At 33.9% G+C, this 23,160-nt stretch overlaps 1 protein-coding gene, 1 non-coding gene and 2 pseudogenes across 6 annotated transcripts in view; 3 read left to right on the top strand and 1 right to left on the bottom strand.

The window, feature by feature from the left end:
• USP34 (ubiquitin specific peptidase 34) overlaps positions 1 to 23,160 on the bottom strand; it is a 230,124-nt gene that overhangs the window by 88,283 nt on the left and 118,681 nt on the right. For all 5 annotated transcript variants that reach the window (XM_020891635.2, XM_020891636.2, XM_020891634.2 and 2 more), the window contains 7 exons: positions 18,531 to 18,613; positions 13,535 to 13,689; positions 12,031 to 12,144; positions 10,195 to 10,294; positions 9,902 to 10,061; positions 6,981 to 7,107; positions 6,738 to 6,885 (listed from right to left, as the gene is read on the bottom strand). In XM_020891635.2, the coding sequence (XP_020747294.1) occupies positions 6,738 to 6,885; positions 6,981 to 7,107; positions 9,902 to 10,061; positions 10,195 to 10,294; positions 12,031 to 12,144; positions 13,535 to 13,689; positions 18,531 to 18,613 (887 nt within the window). The remainder of the gene's footprint in view (positions 1 to 6,737; positions 6,886 to 6,980; positions 7,108 to 9,901; positions 10,062 to 10,194; positions 10,295 to 12,030; positions 12,145 to 13,534; positions 13,690 to 18,530; positions 18,614 to 23,160) is intronic.
• On the top strand, positions 484 to 1,004 carry LOC110136135 (acyl-CoA-binding domain-containing protein 7 pseudogene; annotated as a pseudogene).
• Positions 14,485 to 14,591, top strand: LOC139031794 (U6 spliceosomal RNA). The gene has a single exon (XR_011484299.1). It is a non-coding gene; the product is annotated as a U6 spliceosomal RNA (small nuclear RNA).
• Positions 15,499 to 16,116, top strand: LOC110136136 (sentrin-specific protease 8-like; annotated as a pseudogene).

Consider the following 23,160-nt stretch of genomic DNA (forward strand, 5'->3'; position numbering starts at 1 on the left):
AAAGGCCTTCATCCTAAATCTAAAGAGCTGCATCTCACTCTTAACCCCTTACTCTGCTTTATCATTCTTCATAGCACTTATTAGTATCTGATATGATATTAAAGTTGTCTCTCATTAAAAAAAAAAAAACAGTTCCACAAGGCACATATGTATTCCCAACATTAGAACAGCAGGTATTCAAATTACTGTTTAATCCATGAAAGAAATTTAAAGAAAATGCTTGACAGAAGAAAATTAAGTAAAATGATGAAAGAGCTGATGAATAAACTTAAGTATTGTTAAATTTTATTAACTTAATGTAGGAAAATTCCATTGGATAGGCACAAAAACAACTACTTTCAGTAATGAGTGAAGCAGGACTACTGCTTTCCATAATGACATACAACATTTTAAAAACACATTTTCCTTCCACTCAAGAAAATTCTATCAAAATATTTCTGGTGAGGAAAATGGGTTCCTCTAGTAAGATCCATTTCAAAGGAGTTCCTGGGCGCGGGGTCCCGGGAACCCGGCGCTTAGAGACGGGCATCGTCTAGGTTTAGCCGCCATGTCCCTGCAGGCTGATTTTGACAAGGCGGCCAAAGACGTGAGGAAGCCGAAAACCAGGCCAGATGATGAGGAACTAAAAGAGATCTATGGACTCTACAAACAGTCTGTAACTGGAGACATAGATATTGAGTGTCCAGCACTGTTAGATCTGAAAGGAAAGGCTAAGTGGGAAGCCTGGAACCTTCAAAAAGGATTATCAAAGGAAGATGCCATGAGTGCCTATATTTCTAAAGCAAAAGAACTAATAGAAAAATACGGAATCTAGAATTCAGCCCATGAGAGAATTTTCCTTTTGAAGCCTTCATAATGGTATTGTGACCTAATACTTAGGAGAGAAATGCACTGTAACTCTTGATGGATCATCAATATTTTTGCTAGTAACATGACTTGTCATTCTGAATTAGAGGTATGATGAAACTACATGTTTAATAAAATTTTACTTGCTAAAACAAAAACAACAACAACAAAAAGATCCATTTCAATTATTTTCCTTAAGTATAACTGCTGTGCAGCAAAACTGCTAATTGTTGTGGAGCTAAATCTATGATTCTTACCCTTCTTGCCATTTCTAAACCTAGAAACCTTGGTCCTCCCAGTGGTTTGATGAATATTCAACCCTGTATCTTTTGAATATTCCTGTAGTTTATTGGGTGTGTGCAAACACACGTGTGTGTAAAAAAAGACTTTAAATTCATGATGATTATTAGAAAGAAACAGGGTTTTTCTTTCTGCCTGAAGACTATTTCTTTGTTACCTATTGTGATTTACTTCACAACTCTTCAAGAGATCATAATGTTGTAGTTTTTAAATGTATATTAGCTAATATTAAAATTCATCTATTATCTTTTTAACCTCTCAGAACTTACAATAGATATTGTTTTGTTTCTTCACACAGTTTATTATTTGGAGTAGTTTCATCCTATTTAAAGTAAAACTTCAATCAGATTTTGGTAAAATATATTAAGAAAGAAATTAATTTGGCATCTCTACCATATTTTGCACACAGAAATGCTAGGTATAACCACTTATTCAGGTGTTCATTCATATACTCACAAAGTATTATTCTCATATATTACACAAACACAGTAATGAAGAGTACCCACTAAGGACTTTAGTGGCTAGCATCCAGTGCTTTCACTGCTGTGGCCCTGGGTTCAATTTCTGTTTGGAGACATTCCACAAGCCACATGACCAAAAAAAAAAAAAAAAAACAGCACCCTAAATAATGTTTTAAAAAATTGTTACCAAGTACTTGATATCTTTAGCTTCCTACTCATCATTATATTACCCGCAAATTATCACTGAGTTCCTTCTTCTGATACTGTTTTATCTAAATCAGTTATTTAGCAGAAAGTAAATCCTCAAGAAAAACCCGAGCTACTCTACATGGAACAGAAATTCTATACTAAACCTTCAATACTTTGGTAGATTTTTATTAAATTTCTATGTTATTGAGATAATCTAATACAATCTATAATGATCTTTTTACAACAGTTGATAAAATATCCTTAGTTGTGTTGGATTTGTAAGACAATATAGAGTTGACTTGCTTCCTGTTTCCTTCTAAATACCCTAAGCATGCATGACTTTGCTCCAAAATACAACCAAGATGGCTAGTACTTTATTTAGGATTCAGGTTTCTACCTGACATGTGAGTTAGGCTTATACATTGTGTACTCCCTTTAATTATAATTGGTAAATTGGTTTTTAGAGTTAACTGAGCAGCTTTCTATCTTCTACTACTTTTGAGAGGATTTTTAACCTAATTGCTTATTCCTTAACAGTTCTGAAAAAAGTTGCTATCTTTTAAAAATTCAATATCTTAATGCAACGAATTGAAAACAACAAACAAGGAAGGAACAAGAAAAGGAAATCTTAAAAATTCTTAGGTTATGATGCTATGTTAAACAACACTCATCTACTTTTTAGCCTCTGGAACTGCAATGAAGTAAACTTTTACAATTCTACAACTATCTGCCAGAGAAAAAAGGGAATAGATAATACAGGTTTGCAAGCTGGCAATCAAATGAACTTACAGTAACCATCAAGATCTGAAAAAGATAAATCCTAAAGCAGACACAAAATTATCATCTATAATCTTATTTACACTGATCTGGCAGAGTAACAAGATCAACACCTGACAAAGAAGGAAAAGAGAAGAGTGAAGTAAGAGGTAAAAGAGAACGAAAAGAACAAGAAAAGGGAAAGGAAAAATGAAAAGAACAGCGCCTCAGTGGTCTATGAGGCACTAACACTGCTAAATTTCATCAGAGGTCCAGAAATTATGGTGAGACTAAGGGGGAAATTTTTCTTAAAAACATATAATTGCTAATCTTTTTCAAATTTGATAAATGTTACAAATACACAGGCCTAAGAAGCTGAAGTAAATTCAAACTGCATAAATACAACAAGGCACATTAATAATCATACTGCTGAAAATCAATGTTAAAGAAGTATATTTAAAACCAAGCACAGTTAGAAAGACATACTGTATATAAAAGATAAAAGATAAGAAAAATGAGAGACTTTCAGTTACAAATTCTGCAAGCCAAATAATAATTGGAAATTTTTCACAAAGTTCTGAAAAGAAATAATTTCTTTACCTAGAAATCTATATCCAGTGAAAATTTCTTTCAAAAATGAAGGCAAAACAAACTTTTTATTCAAACAATAAAAGCTTGAAAAAATTCATCACTAGATCTGCTATATAAACATTTTTAAGCGAAATTAGAAAGAAGAAAAAAGATAAATGGAAATTTCTCAATCTACACAAAAGGAATGAAGAATGCCAGAATAGTATATATATATAAGGTAAAAGATGAGATAAGGTTAACAGAAAATAATTAGGTAATTAGCTAAGCACTCTGATTAAAATGCACACACTGTCACTTTGGATTTTTAAAGATCCAACGATTAAGGGAAAACACATCAATATTCTCAAAAAAATACTTTAAGATAACAGGAGTATCCTGAGGACCGAAAAAAAAAAAAAAAAAAAATGTTAAGTATTAAAAGCACCACTGCAAAACTCAAAAAAACTGCAAAATAAAGTTGAGAACATATCTCAGAGCTAAGACTCAAAGAAATGAAACATAGGAAAGAAAAGATAAATAAATTAGAAATAGTCCAAGAGATGAAACATGTAAAGAATTTCTAGAAAGAAATGATAAAATAGGACACAGAAAATCAGTAATTAAAGAAAATTTCCCCAAACTAAAAGATACAAGTTGTCAAACTAAAAGGGACCTCTGACTATAAAGTACCCATTACAGATGTTGAAAATAGATCCATACTCAGGCATACTATTGTAAAACAGGCACAAGAAGGTTCAATAATCCCTGGAAACCGGGAAAAAATATTAACAGGATGTGTAAAAGCTACCAGAAATCAAAATGGCTTCAAAATTTGAAACAGCAACAAAACCATGAAGTTCATTAATATCTCTCAAATTCTGAAACAAGATTATTTCTGACCTAGAATTCTATACTCAGCCAAGTTACCATTTAAAGTATCAGAAATATATTTTTGATCATTTAAAGAATCTCTCAAGAAGTTACTGGACAATTTGCACTACATTCCAGTCAAATAAAAAAAAAGTGAACCAATAAGGAAGGTATGGGATATTGAAAACAGAATAGTCAACACATGAGAAAGACAAAGAATTACAAGGAGGATGATAAAGGAAAGCCAACTACTGGGAGTCAGATGTGGAAAACAATCGATAGGATCAGTGTGACTAAAAAATGTATTCCTGAGGGCCAAGAGACCAAAATCTCTGCTACCTTCACAATACCTTCTCTAAGAAAGGAATGCAAAAGTGAACTGGGCCCAGAATCTTTATCTCTACCCAGACTATCAAGTTTCTACTCTCACCTTCAAGTCCTATCATCTCAGAGAAGAAATTTCATTTTGAATGAAAAGATCAGAAAAAGAAAAGCCTATTCTGTTGAGTATTTCAGCATCTTGTCAACATCATAGCTCTAAGATATGTCTTCACTGTGCCAAGACCTAAACATGAGAACTTTCCCATTAACCTTCAATGAGGCTTTATAATACATCTTTTGGGATTTCCTGGTGGCTCCAGACAGTGAAGAATCTGCCTGCAATTTAGGAGATCTGGATTCAATTCCTGGGTTGGAAAGGTCCCCTAGAGAAGGGAATGGCTACCCACTCCAGTATTCTTGCCTGGAGAATTCCATGGACAGAGAAGCCTGGCAGGCTACAGTCCATGGGGTTGCAAAGAGTCAGACACGACTGAGTGACTAATACTTTCACTTCTTACTAAAGAGATAACAGTATACCTTCTTTAGCTTGCATTCTTCTGTGACCCTTTGCCTAACAAGACCATACTCCCTTTTTTCTTAATCCATCAAGTTTCTCTGTGCTTATGTTTCACAGAACTAAATACATCCTTTAGCACTAGATATATTGGAGGTAAAACTATAAAGAATATAAAAAAAAAAATCAAGATAGTGTTAAGAGGAAGAGGAAATGATGATATCAGGGAGGGACAAACAACTAGCTTCTAATAATATTCCAGTCCTTATTCTGGGTGGTAGGTGCATTGGTGGTTCATTTTATTATTACTCATTTCATATTCTCTTTATATATATATTGCAATGTAATGAAAATATACTTTTTGATCTGAAAACTCCATAACTAGGTATTTGGCCAACTCCTGTCAGATAATGTATGTATTAAGGATACTCTGTATAACAGTGAACAAGAAAAATACAAAGTCGATGCCCTTGTCGGGCTTATATTCTAGAAGGAAAGACAAGACAATAAACGATGCAGGACATAGGTTTGATCTGTGGATCAGGAAAATCCCCTGAAGAAGGGAATGGCAACCCACTCTAGTATTCTTGCCTAGAAAATTCCATGGACAGAGGAGCCTGGTGGGCTATGTAGTCCATGGGGTCACAAAGAGTCAGACATGACTGACTTCGTAGTCACAGTCATAGCACAGCACTATAAAATCAAAATAAGGGAAACTACTTAAATATCCCTTAATAGCAAACAGGTAAAATAAATCATGGTACCACCATATTACAGACAATATTGATGTAACTTTCTATATTTAACTATATGGAATGTTCTCTAATAAGCACAATGAACAAGAGATAGAAGAGTATAAACGGAATGCTACTATACTTGCGTTTTAACTACATAGTTGACCTCTAAACAACACAGGTTTGAACTGTGCAGAATCATATTTATATGCAGGCTTTTGGATCTGATATATTTTAAATGTACATGTGCTTTCATCTTAAGCACAGTATAGTAAAACTGTTGGCTCCTTACTAAAAAATACCAAAGAATTATCACTCTGCACACAGGCAAGTTAAAAGTCTTTAAAAGAAGTTTTTAAAACTTTAAGATTTTTTTCTGCTAATGTTATCAATCAAAGTGACATGACCAGGTAAGCATTTTAAAATATATATTTAGCCTGTTATAATTCAGACCTTTAACCTGTAAGTAAAATACAACAGCTTTTCTGGTTGCTCCTCTGAATAGGCCCTATTTTATGTGCTATGTAAAGACACTAAAAAGGAGTAATCAAATATACCTTTCAGGCCCACATGAAAATTCCTTAATATGATACTATTTTGGAGGGAAGGGGAGATACATAGGTGGGAACTCAATGATGTATTGTTTTCATATGCTTCAAAAAATATGTCAAAATAGCAAAAAAAAAAAAAAAAAAAAAACGAAACTACTGAGTAAAACTCCCCAGTAAAACTGGGTACCTGGAGACGCAACCCACTCCAGTATTCTTGCCTGGGAAACCCCAAGGACAGGGCAGACTGAAGGGCTACAGTCCATGGAGTTGCCAAGAGTCAGACACTTAAAGTGACTAACACTTTCACTTTCAAAGTTGGGTTCTAGGTAGTGTATGGACACAAACTTATTAATTTCCACACTGTTTATCAAATAACCTACAAAAGGAGATTTTTTTTTTTTTTTTTTTTTTGAGAAAAATGAGTACAAGTGTTTGGAAATAACATCTTAAAGAAAAAGGAAAAAGAGAACTATTAACTCTTGCCTAGGAATCGATGGCTCCATACCAAGGGTGGGAGGGGAGGAGTCATGAACACGGCTCGTAGTCTTTATTTAAACAAGTAAAGGTTTGAAGTCAATATATGATAGAACCTAGAAAACAGAAAAATTTGAACTGATGGACTTACCGGGAAACTCTCCCTTTCGGCTGCTTTGACCAAACTCCTGAAGCTGAGCTTGTTGACTTATTTGTTCTTTCTGTAAATTTTCATACCAATGAGTTACTTCAGCCCTAAGATCTGCTACCTGGTCACTAGGATACATTTCAATAGTCATCTGAAATATGAGATGCAACCAATTTAAAAATACAAAAAGAACATATATTTGAACTGGGAAATTTATTAATTTGGAAACTAAAACTATGTAACTACCTTGTCAGGAAGTCCAGCTGGCTGGCACACAACCCTTAGTGGCAGGGACTGTTTGTCACTCAGTGCTTTCAAATGACTACTAATACCCGTGCCTTCAATTTGCCATTGTCTGAGATGATATGCAAACCTAAAACACAAAAACCACATACAGGAAGGATATCATTTTAAACTATTTTAATGCTACAGAAGTTTTTGCTATTTTACAAAATGAAAGAGCCCACAAAAGGGTCCAATACATTACAATTTACTCTACAACATTAAATTTAAGTTTGGATTCATGATACTGAATCAAACTCAAATGTGTAAATATAGTTCAGAGTGCCTTAATAATTAGTTTCCAAGAAAAATTACCAAAAAAAAAAAAAAAAGGCCCATTTAGAATATTATAGAGTTTGTTTGTTTGTTTTTAACAAGACAGAGGGAGGACTGGGGAGTAGCAGAGACAGGAGGAATTTAAAGAGATAAATTAATCTGGTAAGTGAAATGGCAAGCTGTCAATCCTATTTTCAAAGGAAGAAAAAAGATATTAGGAAAGACTTTTCAAAGAAAGAACTGTATTGCAGTAAATATATGTAAACCAGCCTAACAATTTTGAAAGCCGATTCCATGACTGCTAAAATCATAAAATGAATAATAAAGATTAATATGTCAAAGGAGACAGGGAATTAAGCATGATACTAAATATTAATTTTCTAACTGATTTTCAGTTGAAGACAGGATCCAGGGTACCTCAATTTACTTAAGAAAAAAAAAAATCAATGTTAAACTAATCAGCAATTCTGGAATAAAAGGGCAAGTAAGCAAATAAATGTACTTGATTTCCAAGATGTGATCCAATGTCCACCTTCTATGAGCAAAAGAGTAATCTATCTTTGGGAGCCTGATAATTCTTAAGTAATGAGGGGGTTATCTGGTGCACTACTGATATCTGGCAGTCTTCTACCTACTATATGCCAATAACATTGCCTTCTCCCTTAAGCTGTTATAATCAAAAATGTCTCCAGGAATTACCTAATGTTCTCTGGGAAACAAAATCATTTCTGGTTGAGAACCACTGTTAAGATTATATCCTTATCTCTTTTTAAAAAGAAAATCCTTTGAAAAAGACATTTTTATTTACTCTTTTAATATAAGGAATATATAAGTGCAATAATTACTTTATATTTTCATTTTATAAATGTTTAGGCAAATTTAAATTAGAAACAGCAATCTTTGAAAATGACATTTTTATTTACTCTTTTAAGATAAGGAATAAACACAATAATTACTTTATGTTTTCATTTTATAAATGTTAGGCAATTTTTATTAGGAATAGCACTAAGCACATTAAGCACGTGAAACTATATGATACTACACAAGGATTTGCTTGAAAATTCCTATATAATTTTTTTTAAACCAGCTCTCAGTTTTTGAATATTCAATTGTTTCCTAGATTCTTTACTTGCCATCCAAAAAGTATTTATATAAATTATTTAGCGCCAACATTAACTTTTAGAGGAAAACATAAATACAAAGGTTTCTATTAAGGATATTATAAACAATTTTCTTGAGTTTGAAAAAGTTTGTACACCTGAGCAGGAACTTCTGAACTAAAATTCATTCAACTTATAAAATGCACCACTGGAATCCTAGGAAAAACTTGTTTGAAAAGACTTTTAAATAAGTGCCTATTTTAAAAACATGGGTTAACGCTGTATAAGGGCCCGAACCAACAGGACTGTTTTGGTTTGCTGTTTGTAGACCCTGCAGCACAGAGAAAATTTTAGAAGACCATCTACTGTTATCATTAACAATAAATATCTGAGAGGAAAAGGTAGACTAAAGAGACTCTTGATTTTCTTTAGTATTATCTTAGTGTAATATCTGAATTTTATAATGAGTATGTATTAATTTTTTATTAATTTGAATAAGACATACCACATTTGCTTTTTATTTTTAGCTTTTAAAGTGATAAAAATTATGAGGCAGTGTGAAGTTTCTGTTGAAAAAGACTCAAGAGTTCCCTTACACATTCTTTAAAAACACAAGGAATTATTTAAGTAGAATTTCCACAATTTACAATCGTAATCAAAATAAGGAATTTTGCAAAGCCTAAATGTTTTAAATCACAGAGCCATGTTATTTATAAGGAATGTGTAGAAAATCTTTATTCAGTATTTTCTGACATTTTAAACAAAGGTCAATATATATAAATGGTATAGGTTTTCATTATCAAACTGAGCTCGGAAGTTGAAATAAGTTTTAACAATTTTGTTCAACAGTTCTTTGTACTTTTACATTTACTCATGATTTTTAACAAACAGAATTTCTTAATTAAAACTATCTACTCACCTTTTAATTCAGTCGATATATTCATAAATGTTAATTTGCTTTATTTCTGTATTACACAGGGTATGTCTAAATTAATTATATAGATATTCATTAACACAGAATTTTTTGATCATGTTTCCATGGTAAATGGAAATTCAAAATTAAAATACTGTCTCCTAGTCCAGGAAGAAAAAAAAACAGCAAATGAAACAAATGACTCAACTTGATTCAACTATGAGAGATTATCTGATGTTCTTGGTGAGAGTTTTAGTGAAAACTTTTTTGGTAGTGGTGTTCTGCCATTTCAATCATAGTAATACTTTCTAAAAGATGGAATTCCGCCTAGAGATTTTTTATTCATGCACATCTTCTCAGAGTCATGATATTTAAAGCTCTGCAGTATTTACCAGGAACCTATATTGCTGATTCCACGATGAAATGGTACATATCATGAATAAAAATTATTTCCATTACTAACTCTTCACTTTTGTAAGTTATGTTTTCTAGCTGTCCCCAAGAAAACCTTTAGTTTTAGGAATACTTTCGGACACATCAGCAATTTTTTTAAAAAGCCTAAAATTCATTCTAATAATGTGGTTTAAAAAAATTACCTTCTCCTAAATGCTTCCAGATGTGTCTTCAGCATAAGGAGTCCTCTTTCTATAACAGTGAGACTTGAGTGTGATTCCTGTTCAAGACTGCTAGAAGCTATCATAAGACTCTCCATACACTTACTAATAAATTCTTGCTCCTTCTCCAAACCCGTTTTACCTAAAAAGTCAGATGTTTAGATATGTATTATCAACCTTATACTCTTATTTAGCTGTGTTAAAGTAAATGAATTATAGCTAAGAAAAATACTTACATAAAAATTACCTATCAGACAGTATTTCAAATCACTCACCATTAATATAATAGGAGTTAATATACTGGATAGCTGCTCGACTGACATCACCAGATTGTGCTCTTAAAGCAATGCCCCAAAATTGGTCCATACCACAAAGCTAAGAAACAAAAATATGCCATCTATAAATGTTAATTGTCAAACAATGTTTAATTAAAGACCAAATTTACAAATTTAAAAGGCATTCAATATCGAAGAGTTTTAAAACTTTATAAAGTATTTAAAAGGCAATTCCTAATTACTTAGTATTAACTAATTTTAAATAATAATGATAAAAACCTTGGAAATTTCTTTAATTTCTGAAATATACCTGCACTAGTTATAAAAATACCTACTTACAAATCATCTATGTATGTGTGTAACATTTAACTCAAAAGTTATGACTACACAGTGAGAAAAAGTCAAGTCCTCAAAACATGCTACAAAGGAATAATAACTGATATAATTATTACCATAACATGTTAATGCTGTCATCCAACTTATTCTGAAAGTCACTGATTTCAGGTATTCACAAAAAATTTAAAAGATTCACTAACTGAAACTGATAATTTATGACTTAAACTATGAGATGAAAAAAGTTTTCAGTGAAAATTACAGAAAAAGTAAACAGTGGAAGTTCTCAAAAACTGTAACTAGGGTGAAGAAAAGATAACCACCTGATAAGTGACAGAATAGCTTTAGTGTTCATGTCATCTACTTAAAAAGCAGTATTATCTCAAAATTAGAGTGTGACGTTTTAGGTAAATCAGATCTGTCCAACTGTCTGAAATCACCGAATTGAAACTTTTCATAGTGCTATCAAAGTAAGAGCTTGAACCAAAACATTAAAAACAAAAATAAGTAAATGAAATACTACTCAAACAAGGAAAGAAGGTAGGAAGATACTATGAAAGCAATATACAACTGCTTGCTCTAAATACAATTACAGTTATCTTTACCACATAGATTTTACAACAGTTTACTTTTCTCTCTATAACACAACTCAATCGCTAAAGAAAATTAATGAAAAATAAAGGTGGGAGTGCAGATGGCATGAATCAGAGCTGTCATTAATAAACTGAAATGTCCGATATGCAAGACTTTCAAAGAACAGTCTATGTTAGGTGAGTCTAGGAAAATAACACATTCAACAAAAACTCGCAGTCATCCAACCTAGCCAAATAAGAGCCAGAAATAAGACTAGCACTCTGTGACAGTCTTCAGCTAATGATCTGATCATCATGCCTCATGGTCACTAATGATTTAGGCATATTCCACTCCAGAAGAGAGGTTACTGATAGGAACTCTGAAGTTGCCCAAGAGCAACTAAAAGTTTGGCCACAAAAATGGCCTGAAAAACAGATTTTAGATAAATCAAACTTCTACTCAGCAAAATCCTTTATTAACCAAGGAACATACAGTAAATTATGTTACTTCAGTTATATTAACACACAATAGTCTATTAGTTTCAGGTATATAGCACAGTGATGCAATATTTTTATACACGATGAAATGATTACTATAAATAAGATCAATTACCATCCAGCACCATATGAAGTTGTTACAAAATTATTGATTATATGCCCTATGTGGACATTACATCTTTGTGACTTATTTGTTTCACAGCTTGAAGTGTGTATCACAAGTTTCCATTATGCACAACCAAGATTATTTTCAGTAATAAAAATTATCATATTTGCTTTATAGAACTTTTAAAACCCAGAAGATAAAGCTTCTTAAGACTTCAGAATAAGTCTGCCGAGTCAGTAAATTCAATGCTTGGTAGTAATCTAATTTGAGGAACAACAAAGAAATTCCACAAGCTGACCCAATAAAAGGACAAATCTCAATTCATACCTCAGAGTTTGAACCACCATCATAGGCACTGGTAGCAAGTCGAGCCAAGTTACACAGATGCTGAAACAGATTTAAGCCAGTCATGCTAATTGTTTCAGGTTTTAGCTGCGGCATCTTAAAAAAAAAAAGTTGTCAAGGTAGTTTAGGTGTAATTATTTAGCAGATTTCATTTTATTATATTTAATGTAACACAATTTAAGTTAACAAACCTAGTTTTACTGAAAACACTGAAGAGGAAAATGTAACAACTGAGACTTTTAGTGATAACAAAATAACTTCATAAAAAATTTTAATCACAAAGTTGAAACCTGATACATGCTTCAATTTTTGAGATGTGCTATAGACCCAAACCAGAGGAAATTTTAAAATTTTATTAGTTATTATATACTTACACCAGACACACTTACAACATATAGATAAATACAGCTTTGGTATAAGTTAGAGTTTGAAATTAAGATAACTGAAGACTTGTTTGTAGCTTTGTCTTAAATCTATTAAGTGATTTGGTTTCTATCACCAAAACTCATTCATATGAACTCAAGGCTACCACAGAGACTTTCTAGAGCCTTTATAATCTCAAAAATCAGCAAATAAAAAATAAAGTGTATTGGTTTATTATCAAAGTTTTAAAATTTAAATGGAAAATTATCTACTGAACCAAATGTGGCATCTTATAAATAAATATAAAAACTGGATAGATGTGTGTCTTTAATATCATGACAGCCCTTCCTACAAATGCCCTTCCCCCCCAGAAATCGACAAATCTGAACATTAGCTTGTATCTGCCAAAAGACTGGCTAAAACCATACCATTTAATTAAAAATTGCAGAATAGGGTTCTCACACTAGTAGGTGTGGCACCACCCCTCAAAAATTGAAACCCAATGTTACCAATGATTTTAAAAAATACATAATAAACCCACACACACACCTCTTGTTACTGTTCACCAAGAGTTATTCTACTTACTGTTAGTTTAAGTACTTTAGCTAAGGAACATAACATTTTTGTAAATCTAAACTAAGTATTCATTTAAATATATTAACACTGTAGAGCACAAAACTAAAACAACATCTAAGTGGCAAAAATTATACAAGGACTGCAGAGAAGAAGTATATTCATCGTTTTTGAAAAGTATTCCAGGGCTTCTCTGGTGGTCCAGTGGCTAAGAATCTGCCTTGCAATGCAACAGGTTCAATCCCTGACTTAGGAAGATTCCACATGCCGCAAGGCAACTGAGCCCACTTGGTTACACATGCTTTGCACCAAGAGAAGCCCCTGCAGTGAGAAGCCCTGGCACTGGACCTGCAGAGTAACCCCGCTCATCACAACGAGAGAAAGCCCCAGGCAGCAGTGAAGACCCAACTAAAATAAATAAATATTAACAAACTTTTTCTAAAAATTAAAATATTTCAAAAGAGGAAAAACATGGACATTATAGTTTACATTTCAAGAGAGAAAAAGGAAATATAGAAAAATAATACATATAGTCAAGAAACAAAATTACCTTCTCCAGGAAAAGATGTTTGTAGGTTTCCATTCCCATAGCATGTTGATCTTTACTTCGAACTTGATTTAAAAACCAATGGAGTGCATCATCGTAGCACTCAGAATCTTCTACTAAACAATGCCATAAAATATCAACTTGCTCCAAACTTAACCCTAGATAAAATTACATATTTTAAATCCTGGTACATACAACACTTTCATCCTAATTAAATATACTAGAAGCACCAATATATACAGAAAAATTAAAGAGATATTTCATAGCATTTTATAAAAATTATTTCATAAGAGACTTTATATAATTTATGCTTTCAAAAGTAGTTAAATGTACTCCACAGATAAACTATCTTTAAAAACAAGACTTACATAGAATAGTATCCTAGAAGAGACATTTGTTCTGGAAAGTCCTTTTCTTTAAGACATGAACAATCATTGTATTATAGCAAACATGATTAAAAAGAAGTAATCCCCAAAAAGTTAAGTCAGTTCTAAGGTTTAAGGGTAAAGAATACAGTGGATACCATATTCAAAGCTCATTCTATGCAAATAGGAGATAAACAATAAATACAAAGAAGCATCATTTTTGTAAATTATGAAAAAAGGGATCCTTATGATTAATAAAACAAAAAGGAACTGACTACCTAAAACAGAACAGAAACACATCACAGGAAACAATTAGCTAAGAAGCCACTGTAATCAGACAAAATCTGTATGGTATTAATACTTTGACCCAAGTATTAGATAATTCTAAAGTGTGTCAGAAGGAATCAGAACTATTCAGAATCAAAGAAAAGGCATTAGGGCAATCACAACTCTGATAAGTGAGACAATCCAAAAGTGTAGAATAAAATCATCACAGGGATTTCTAAAGTATATCATAAGGGATTCAAGGGCAAGGGCTTATTCCTCAGAATCAGAAGGCATTGAGAAGATGATAGAATCTTAAGTAACGTGCTCGCTTCGGCAGCACATATACTAAAATTGGAACGATACAGAGAAGATTAGCATGGCCCCTGCGCAAGGATGACACGCAAATTCGTGAAGCGTTCCATATTTTTTGGAGAAAAGGGAACCCTCTTACACTGTTGGTGGGAATGCAAATTAGTACAGCCACTATGGAAAACAGTGTGGAGATTCCTTAAAAAGCTGGAAATAGATCTGCCATATGACCCAGCAATACCACTTCTAGGCATACACACTGAGGAAACCAGATCCGAAAGAGACACGTGCACCTCAATGTTCATCGCAGCACTGTTTATAATAGCCAGGTCATGGAAGCAACCTAGATGCCCATCAGCAGACGAATGGATGAGGAAGCTGTGGTACATATACACCATGGAATATTACTCAGCCATTAAAAAGAATTCATTTGAATCAGTTCTAATGAGATGGGTGAAACTGGAACCCATTATACAGAGCGAAGTAAGCCAGAAAGATAAAGACCATTACAGTATACTAACACATATATATGGAATTTAGAAAGATGGTAACGATAACCTTATATGCAAAAAAAGAAAAAGAGACTCAGATGTATAGAACAGACTTGTGGACTCTGTGGGAGAAGGCGAGGGCGGGATGTCTCAAGAGAACAGCATCGAAACATGTATACCTAGGGTGAAACAGATCACCAGCCCAGGTTGGATGCATGAGACAAGTGCTCAGGCCTGGTGCACTGGGAAGACCCAGAGGGATGGGGTGGAGAGGGAGGTGGGAGGGGGGACCGGGGATGGGGAATACATGTAAATCCATGGCTAATTCATTTCAATGTATGACAAAAACCACTGCAATGTTGTAAAGTAATTAGCCTCCAACAAATACAAATAAATGGAAGAAAAAAAAAAAAAAAGAATCTTAAGTAACCACCACCCCCATCCTTTTTCCAGCCAGTATGGAGCTGCTTGGAGGCTGGTTGAGGTGGTGAGGTCTGAAGCAGCTTCTGGAAATTCTGAGCAGCCCTGGTACAAGATGGGCCCAGTAGTCTTGAGTTACATGGACAGTCTTCTGTGGCAGTCATTTGTCTCATACTGGATCCTCCAAGCTAGCTCAACATCCATGTGACTGGGTTTGCCTTTGAGTACTTTGCCAATAGTCAGTTTCATGACTGCTCTGACCATGTCTGCTTCATGGGCCCCGAAGTCACTCAGTTTATCAACTGCACTGGCAACCCAGCAGGGATCACCATGTTGCCTGAACCCTTGGACCTCTGCAATAAAGAGCTATTATTTTTAGCCATCAATGATAATTCTAACCACACAGCTAGGGGAATCCATTGGAGCTTGTTGGTTTATCTCCAAGACAAAAATGGCTTTATTCATTATGATTCTTATGGTAGTAGCAACTAATTCCATGTAAAGCAGGTAGCAATGAAACTAGAGGCTCTCTCAGGCAGAAAAGGAAACAAACTGGCCTCTGTGGAAGAGAAAGTGCTCAACAAAACAGCTATAACTTGGGATATACATGGTATGTAACACTGAGGCCTTGTGTCAGAACTTCTTTAGACAACAGCCAGAATCACTATTGCAGCTACTCACTCTTACATACATCACAAAGAATAGAGAAGAATGGATACATCACAAAGAATAGAGAAGAATGGAAAGATCTCATTGCCAGACCTGCCAAAAATTAGCTGTTGAAATATATTTGACTTTTGTAATCCCCTCTTTCTGCCTGTCCCCATGGATTGGATGGCTGCAGTCTCAGTGTCTGAGGGAAGATGCCTGGGAGAGGAAAGCTTCGGATGCTTACTTTCTCCTGAGAGAATGTTATCCTCTGCATTCTCCTATTGGAAAGTTTTGCTTTAACCCTAACTTTAGAGCAATATGTTCTGTGAAAATGTCTTCAAAATTGGCACCAAAACCTTAAAACTAATCTTAACCAATCTTAACACTTATTAATTCCCTTTTGGTCTTCCTTATCCACACTGGTTTATTCCAAAGAAAAAAGACTAATCTGTAAAACAAATTAAGAATATGTGAAATCCAGACGCAAGAAGAAAATTTTAAGAACCAAAAACTTATTGCACAGTCCACATATTCCAAGAGATCAACTGGCTAGAAGCAGATCAAGTCCCAACCAAATGTAAGATCGAAATATTATCAGTTACTCAGTTCTGTGATACCTTTTCCATTCAACAAGCAAAGGCTTTCCCCTCTACAAACTCTGCCAATACTTGATAAAGATGGTGTTAGCTCATAGTCGCCCACTGATTCCTAGAACTCTTTTAAGAAAGAGGGAATGGTAAATAACGTTGTTAAAATAAATGTTGTATACCTCTTGTTTTGCATCTGAAATTAAAAGTTGGTTTGAGATATAAAGGAAAAAAAGTGACCTTTCTCAACTCTTTCACTTAATTCAAAATGCAGATAATGAAATTTTTGAAATGTGGAACCAAGAATAAAAAGAAATATTATTCCTTCCAAAAAAAAAGAAACCACTCGCGACCCTCCCCCTACTTCAAAAAGTAGATGAGATCCAAAACCACCTCAGAAAATATTTACCTAGTAGCAGTATCAGTCTAAGAGATTGATCTGAAAAATGTATACAAAATGTATCCAATCAGATCACCATAGACATAGTTAATACATGTCTTCTTCATTCTAACAATCTGTGCCCCTGAGAGCCAACATAAAAAAACTAGGAACAACCTTTAGTGTATAAATTAAACACAGTAAGCAGTTAAGAAGAGATAAATGAAGATAGGTAAGAATCTTTTTAAAAAATCTATAACTTTGGAGTAACCATATTATACTTGAAAGATACTGTGCCAGTTAGAGAAGTATAATTATGATGTGGGATAAGTTCAAATAGGATTCTAAATGTACAGTAGCTATTGAAATCCCACACGGAAAGAACATATTCTGTGTTTAATGGAACGGGAACAGCAAAATAAATAACTCGTTATTCAAATACTGAAAAAAATGATTAACTTTTTCCAATGAAAATCTATATTCAACAAACATGAAACAATGGTCATGTGAAATTATTTATACTGAAAATATTTGTTTGGGTTTAATTTCTCCATGTATAAAGATTTTTTAATATTTTATATTATTTCTTATATATTCTGAATCATAATGGGTATAATAAATGACCCAGTAACATGAAACAGGGGTTTCCTATCAAAAACCGGTGCCTTCATTTTGAAATCTACTGGTATCATAATGTTAGTGACATTTGTTACAAACACCTTGACTTAAAGAAATTACAGACTTACAACTGTAAAATAAACACATGGCATACCTCAAGCATAGATACGGACTTAAAGAGTCATGAAGACATCTCTCAGGCTAGCAAAACACTCACCCAGCAGTTTGACATTAACCATAGCTAAAAACAAGAATGTCCTACTAACAAATGAGGTTGTTGACACAGATATACAGAATACGAGGCATGTGGAATGTGAAAGAAAAGTCAGTCTAGCAAGAGGAAAGGTGATCTGGCCAAAAGAAATCAACCTTCCTCCTTTCTTGTGAGGGTATCTTGCATGTGAATTTAGAAATGGTCCACAATCTTAATATACCAGACCAATCTCTCTGTTTTTTAAGATTAATTATTAATGAAATTGAGTTTGAGATTCATCTAAATTAAACGTGTCTCTAAATTTCTGTCACCTATGAAGCCAACCAATCTGGGATAAGATTAGCCCTGATAATAATATACAGACAGTGGCTGTTTCCAACTGGAGTGAAAGGAATACTCTATTAACCAGAGGTTAAAAAAAAGAAAAATGCAGTCACTCTAACATTATATGTTCTCCTATTCCAAATATTTTGTTCATGCAATGAGTCATTCATTCACTAAGAAACCAACACATTCAGAGACTGAAACAAGAACATGTCAGGGACAAGTTACTATTACCATACATACAGATAGGATGTTTAGTACTGAGAATAATTTGATCACCACAGAAATCTAAAGGTATGAGTACATTTAACTGGACTCTTTCAAGAATCAATGAAGATCTAAAAACTTATTAAAATATTGATTAAAAAACTTACTGAAATGATCAGGTGATCCCAGAGTTGAAAAGACACAAGTTAAGAACTGAAGTCGTACCTGAACTTCGGCACTATGGCTATACCTGCATTTAAAAAATCGTTAAAATAATTAGCTGAGAGATCCTATTTTTTAATTATTTTTAAAGATCTAATGGTCCTAATCTTAAATTGTACCAAATAAATAAAATTCCATTTAAGAACTCAATTATCAAGCATTTGAAATTATATCTTTGGCTACACACACAAAAAATGGCCAAAGCCAAATGTTACATGAAAGAATTGTTATTTAATATTATAAAAATCTACAAATTATTAGAAAACAAACTTTCAAATTAGATAAGTAGGTAAGAACAACAGTGGAAGAAATGTTACTTTAAAATATGCAATACATACATTAATTTTAATATTTAATACATTTCCATCTAGAAATACCATGTTTCACTGTCACTGTTCCTCCAGGGATACTACTATATTCCTTAAACAAGAAATGTTAATGATGTATCATTTCCATAAATATAATTCATAAAGAAAACAGCTGATACAAAATAAGCATTTCTGAATGCTATTTCAAATCTAAGTAACTAATTCATGTGTACAAAATTCAATGTATAATGTAAAAGTTGCTTTGAAAGTTTGTTAAGTAGGTAATTTCACATGGTTCTCTGGGAATCAGTTTGTCAGCATTTGCAAAGGAAAGCATTTTAAGAATCAAGCGTGGGTCTGTGGTACAGAAAAGGTAGGAGACGGGTCTGAAGAAGTAAGCAGGGGCCAAACTGCTGTCAGCCTGAATGTCACAAGAGTTTGACACTGTTACAGACAGATAAGAACGTCACTTATCTGGTGAAGGATGCTGGGGAAAGAAAAGGGGTAATGATCAGATTTGCATTTCAGGATTCCTTTAGCAGCTCTGTGCACTGCACACTGAACTGTGACTGTGATATCACAACATTCTAGTTCCCACAAGCACTTGAAATGAAGTCGCTCAATCATGTCCCACTCTCTGCAACCCCGTAGACTGCAGCCTACCAGGTTCCTCCGTCCATAGGATTTTCCAGGCAAGAGTACTGGAGTGGGTTGCCATTTCCTTCTCCAGGGGAGCTTCCCAATCCAGGGATCGAACCCAGGTCTCCTGCATTGCAGGTAGACGCTTTACCATCTGAGCTACAGCTGGCTCACAAACACTTGAGTACCCAATCAACGAGACTGAATCAATGATGAGTTTTTATGTTACAAATCAAAATGCTGGCTGGGGATGAATTACCCAAATTACCATGCCAACAAAAGAGAGTAGCCACTCTGAGCTATGATCTACATCCCAGTCTGCAGATAGAGTCTCTTAATTCAATTTCTAAATATCCATAAGCAGGTGCAAAATTCTAAAAGCTTCCTAAAGTTAGCTGGTTTCAAAAATTACACTAGATTTGCTACTGAAGTTTAAAGTTAAGCTTTCCTAAAGATTGAGTTTGCTTGATACAGCTTAATTTTTCTTTACTGTCTCATATTAACACTGGCAAAGAAAGGATGAATATTTGCTTCATTACTGTTGCAGTGTCCTTTCTGAAGTTCAAAGTACTTGTGCCAAGCTGGCTGGGAATTGGGGGTGTGGTGGGGTGGAATACTGTAAGCAACTCACAACTAGAACACTATTCAGATGAAATGCAAGACCTTCTCTTAACAGTTTTCATCCTTTTACTAAAAGGGCAGATTTTGTAGCAGAGACCTTGGAGTATAGGTTCAAATACAAGTTCTATCATACATCAGTTCTGGAATTTTAAGTAAGTTACTGCACTTATCTGAGCCTGAGTGTAGGGAATAAAAGAGGAATAATGCCTTGTCCTTTACAAAGTGCCTTTACTTTCTGAATACTTCCTTCCCTTCCTTCCCTGAGAGTAAAGGGACCTATAACCTTAGAAGGTATGGATCAAGTCCCTCTGTCCTTCCTTCTTCCACTTCCACCGTAGTGCCGCTGGCTCCACATTTCAAAGGACTCTTGCCTGCTCTGTCAGGATCCCACTGGCTGATGAAATCACCAGCCAGGAAATTTCCTGGGATGCAAACCAAAAGTGTTATCAATACTGATAAACTCTCCTGGGCTTGTCCATGGCTCCCAATATTACAGAAAAGATAGGACAAAAACAGTCTCGCCACAGGCATGAAACTCTAGTGAAAAACGGCCACCCTAAAAAAATTAATCTCTTTATAGCCTAAATGTTGGCACAGAGTTTTCTCTAGAAGCAACTGTATTCAAGGAATACATACTATGTCTATTTATGAAATGAAATGTTATCTTTAACACAACAATCTTTTTGTCCTACGTAAAAATCTTAGAACTTGCCTACTATAATCTCCATTGAACAAATGGAAAGTAATGTGCCACAAACTTATGAAATGAGTATGCTTTATCAAAGAGTAACAAATGTACAACTCAGTTTTCAGCCTGAAGAAACAAGCAGATTACGCCAAATTAGTCCAGACAGCTCTCTCCTAAGATTTTATTCTCTTAAAATCTCAAGTAACAAAGCAGACTAGAGGACTGGAAGGATACTCTGACATACCCTAGGAAAAGTGTAAAACTTATACTCATCTCCAAAGACTACCACATAAGCAATGCTTCTTTAAAAGAACAAACAAAAAAAGTAGGCATCAGTGCCATGAGGCTCTACTTCTGGCTCCACTAACAAAATAAGCAACTTCACTGTTGCCAATGCTGTCAATAACCAAGTGTCAGACATGTGTTCATTTTCTGGCACTTAATGTTGGACTTTTTCTTTCTGAGTATGACTTATCTGAGTCTGCCATGCCCCTCTCTTAAGTTCGCACCCCTGCTCTTCAAGCCCACCGGCTGTGGTTCTGATGGGAGCTCTCTTGCAATTTAAGTATTTCTCTGTTGACAGGTAATTTGAATTCTGCCTCCTAAAAATGCTGGTCAGTATGGTTTTATTCCTGCTCCTTGTTCATTTTAAGGCTATTATAGAAAATGTATGGAGATACAGATTCAGAAGGCAATAATCTTTACCTATGCTTCAAGAAGAAAAAATGAAAGAGGACAGACTATGAAGAATACTTAGAATTTTTAAAAGATTTAAAGAGAATGCACCTTTACAGAGGTAAGTTTGTAAGCCAAGACACAAAAAAGAATAAATTTAAGGAAGTATCTCAGAAATAATTTAACAAGCATAAAGAACAATGTCTAAAAGAAAAAAAAATCACTGAACAATAAAACAGGAAAGGTTAGTGGAGAGGGCCCAGAATACTAGACAAAATAAACTGCAATTTATTTTTTATTCAGCGAAGAATCTAAATGAGGGTAGGAGGCAAGTTTCTTGCCTGTTATATAACATAGTTTATTTTAGTGATGTAACTACAATTTATAGATGACCTACTATATGCCAGATACAGCTTACTAACTTATTTAATTCTTAAAAAAAAACTCATACACTAAATAATTAGAACTTATTAGAGCATTAAGTAACTGAAATAAGGTGAAACAATAGATTCATAACCTAAACCCAGATCTGTGTGATTCTCAGGCCCATGTGCTTTCTACCAATATCATTAATGCCTTCTGCAATTCATAAGGATGAGTAATTAACAATTATGAAGGAGGCTGAGGGAAGAAAATTGATCCAAAGGATGCTTAAAGAACTGTAACAGTGTTTGTGGGCATGTCCACTTGTAAAGTGCAGAGTCTTAACCACTGAACTGCCAGGAAAGTTCCTCTTCTAACTTTTAAAATGAGGATTCCTACTTCAAATTAGTTGTTGTGTACCTTGAAATTATTACTTAAAATGTATCTGGCACATAGCAAGTATCAATGAATACTGGCTATTTTTATTACCACCACCGCCATTATTCATGTTTGGAAACACACATATACAAAAAGGGCCCCAAGTTTTAGATGACTTGGAGGATGGCAGTACACTGAAGAGGAAAGTAAATTTTGGAGAAATAACTGATGGGGAGTGGTGGGAGGAAGAGGGTAGACATGATATCATTTTTGGAGGTGAACAAGCATGCCTTAAAGATCCATGGCTTTTCTGAAAATTTCTACAATCTGATCAGTTATCTACATGAAAGTTTTCTATGTACATGTTTTCTCAAAAATACTGTATATATTTCTCTTATTTACAGACATGCTATATTGACATTTAGCTGGTTTCCATAACTATCAGTTTCCACTGACTCACAAGTAGAAGCTTTCTGAATTCTATATGTTTTCATCTATGCAGAAATCTCCCTTTATAAGAAACTAAACACAGCCATACAACTAACCAACTTCTACCAATTCTTACACAAACTCACTTCAATACATCCAGACAATATTTTTGATGATAAAATATTAATCATCTATACCATCACAATTTCCATTTTCACGTAATAAACTTTCTGATACTAGTATATAACTATAATAATGAAGGGAAATGTTTTAAATTAACTCATGATAAAACACTTTTTCAGAAATAAACATTTATATTATTAAATATTAAATATTATTATAAATCATTAAATAATATTCAGTTCAGTCACTCAGTCGTGTCCGATTCTTTACGACCCCATGAACATTCCAGGTTCCTATGCAATTTTGCTCTTTACAGCATCGCACTTTTCTTCTATCACCAGTCATATGCTC

Source organism: Odocoileus virginianus, chromosome 2 (assembly GCF_023699985.2).
Source record: "Odocoileus virginianus isolate 20LAN1187 ecotype Illinois chromosome 2, Ovbor_1.2, whole genome shotgun sequence".
In the NCBI taxonomy this organism is placed as follows: Eukaryota; Metazoa; Chordata; class Mammalia; order Artiodactyla; family Cervidae; genus Odocoileus; species Odocoileus virginianus.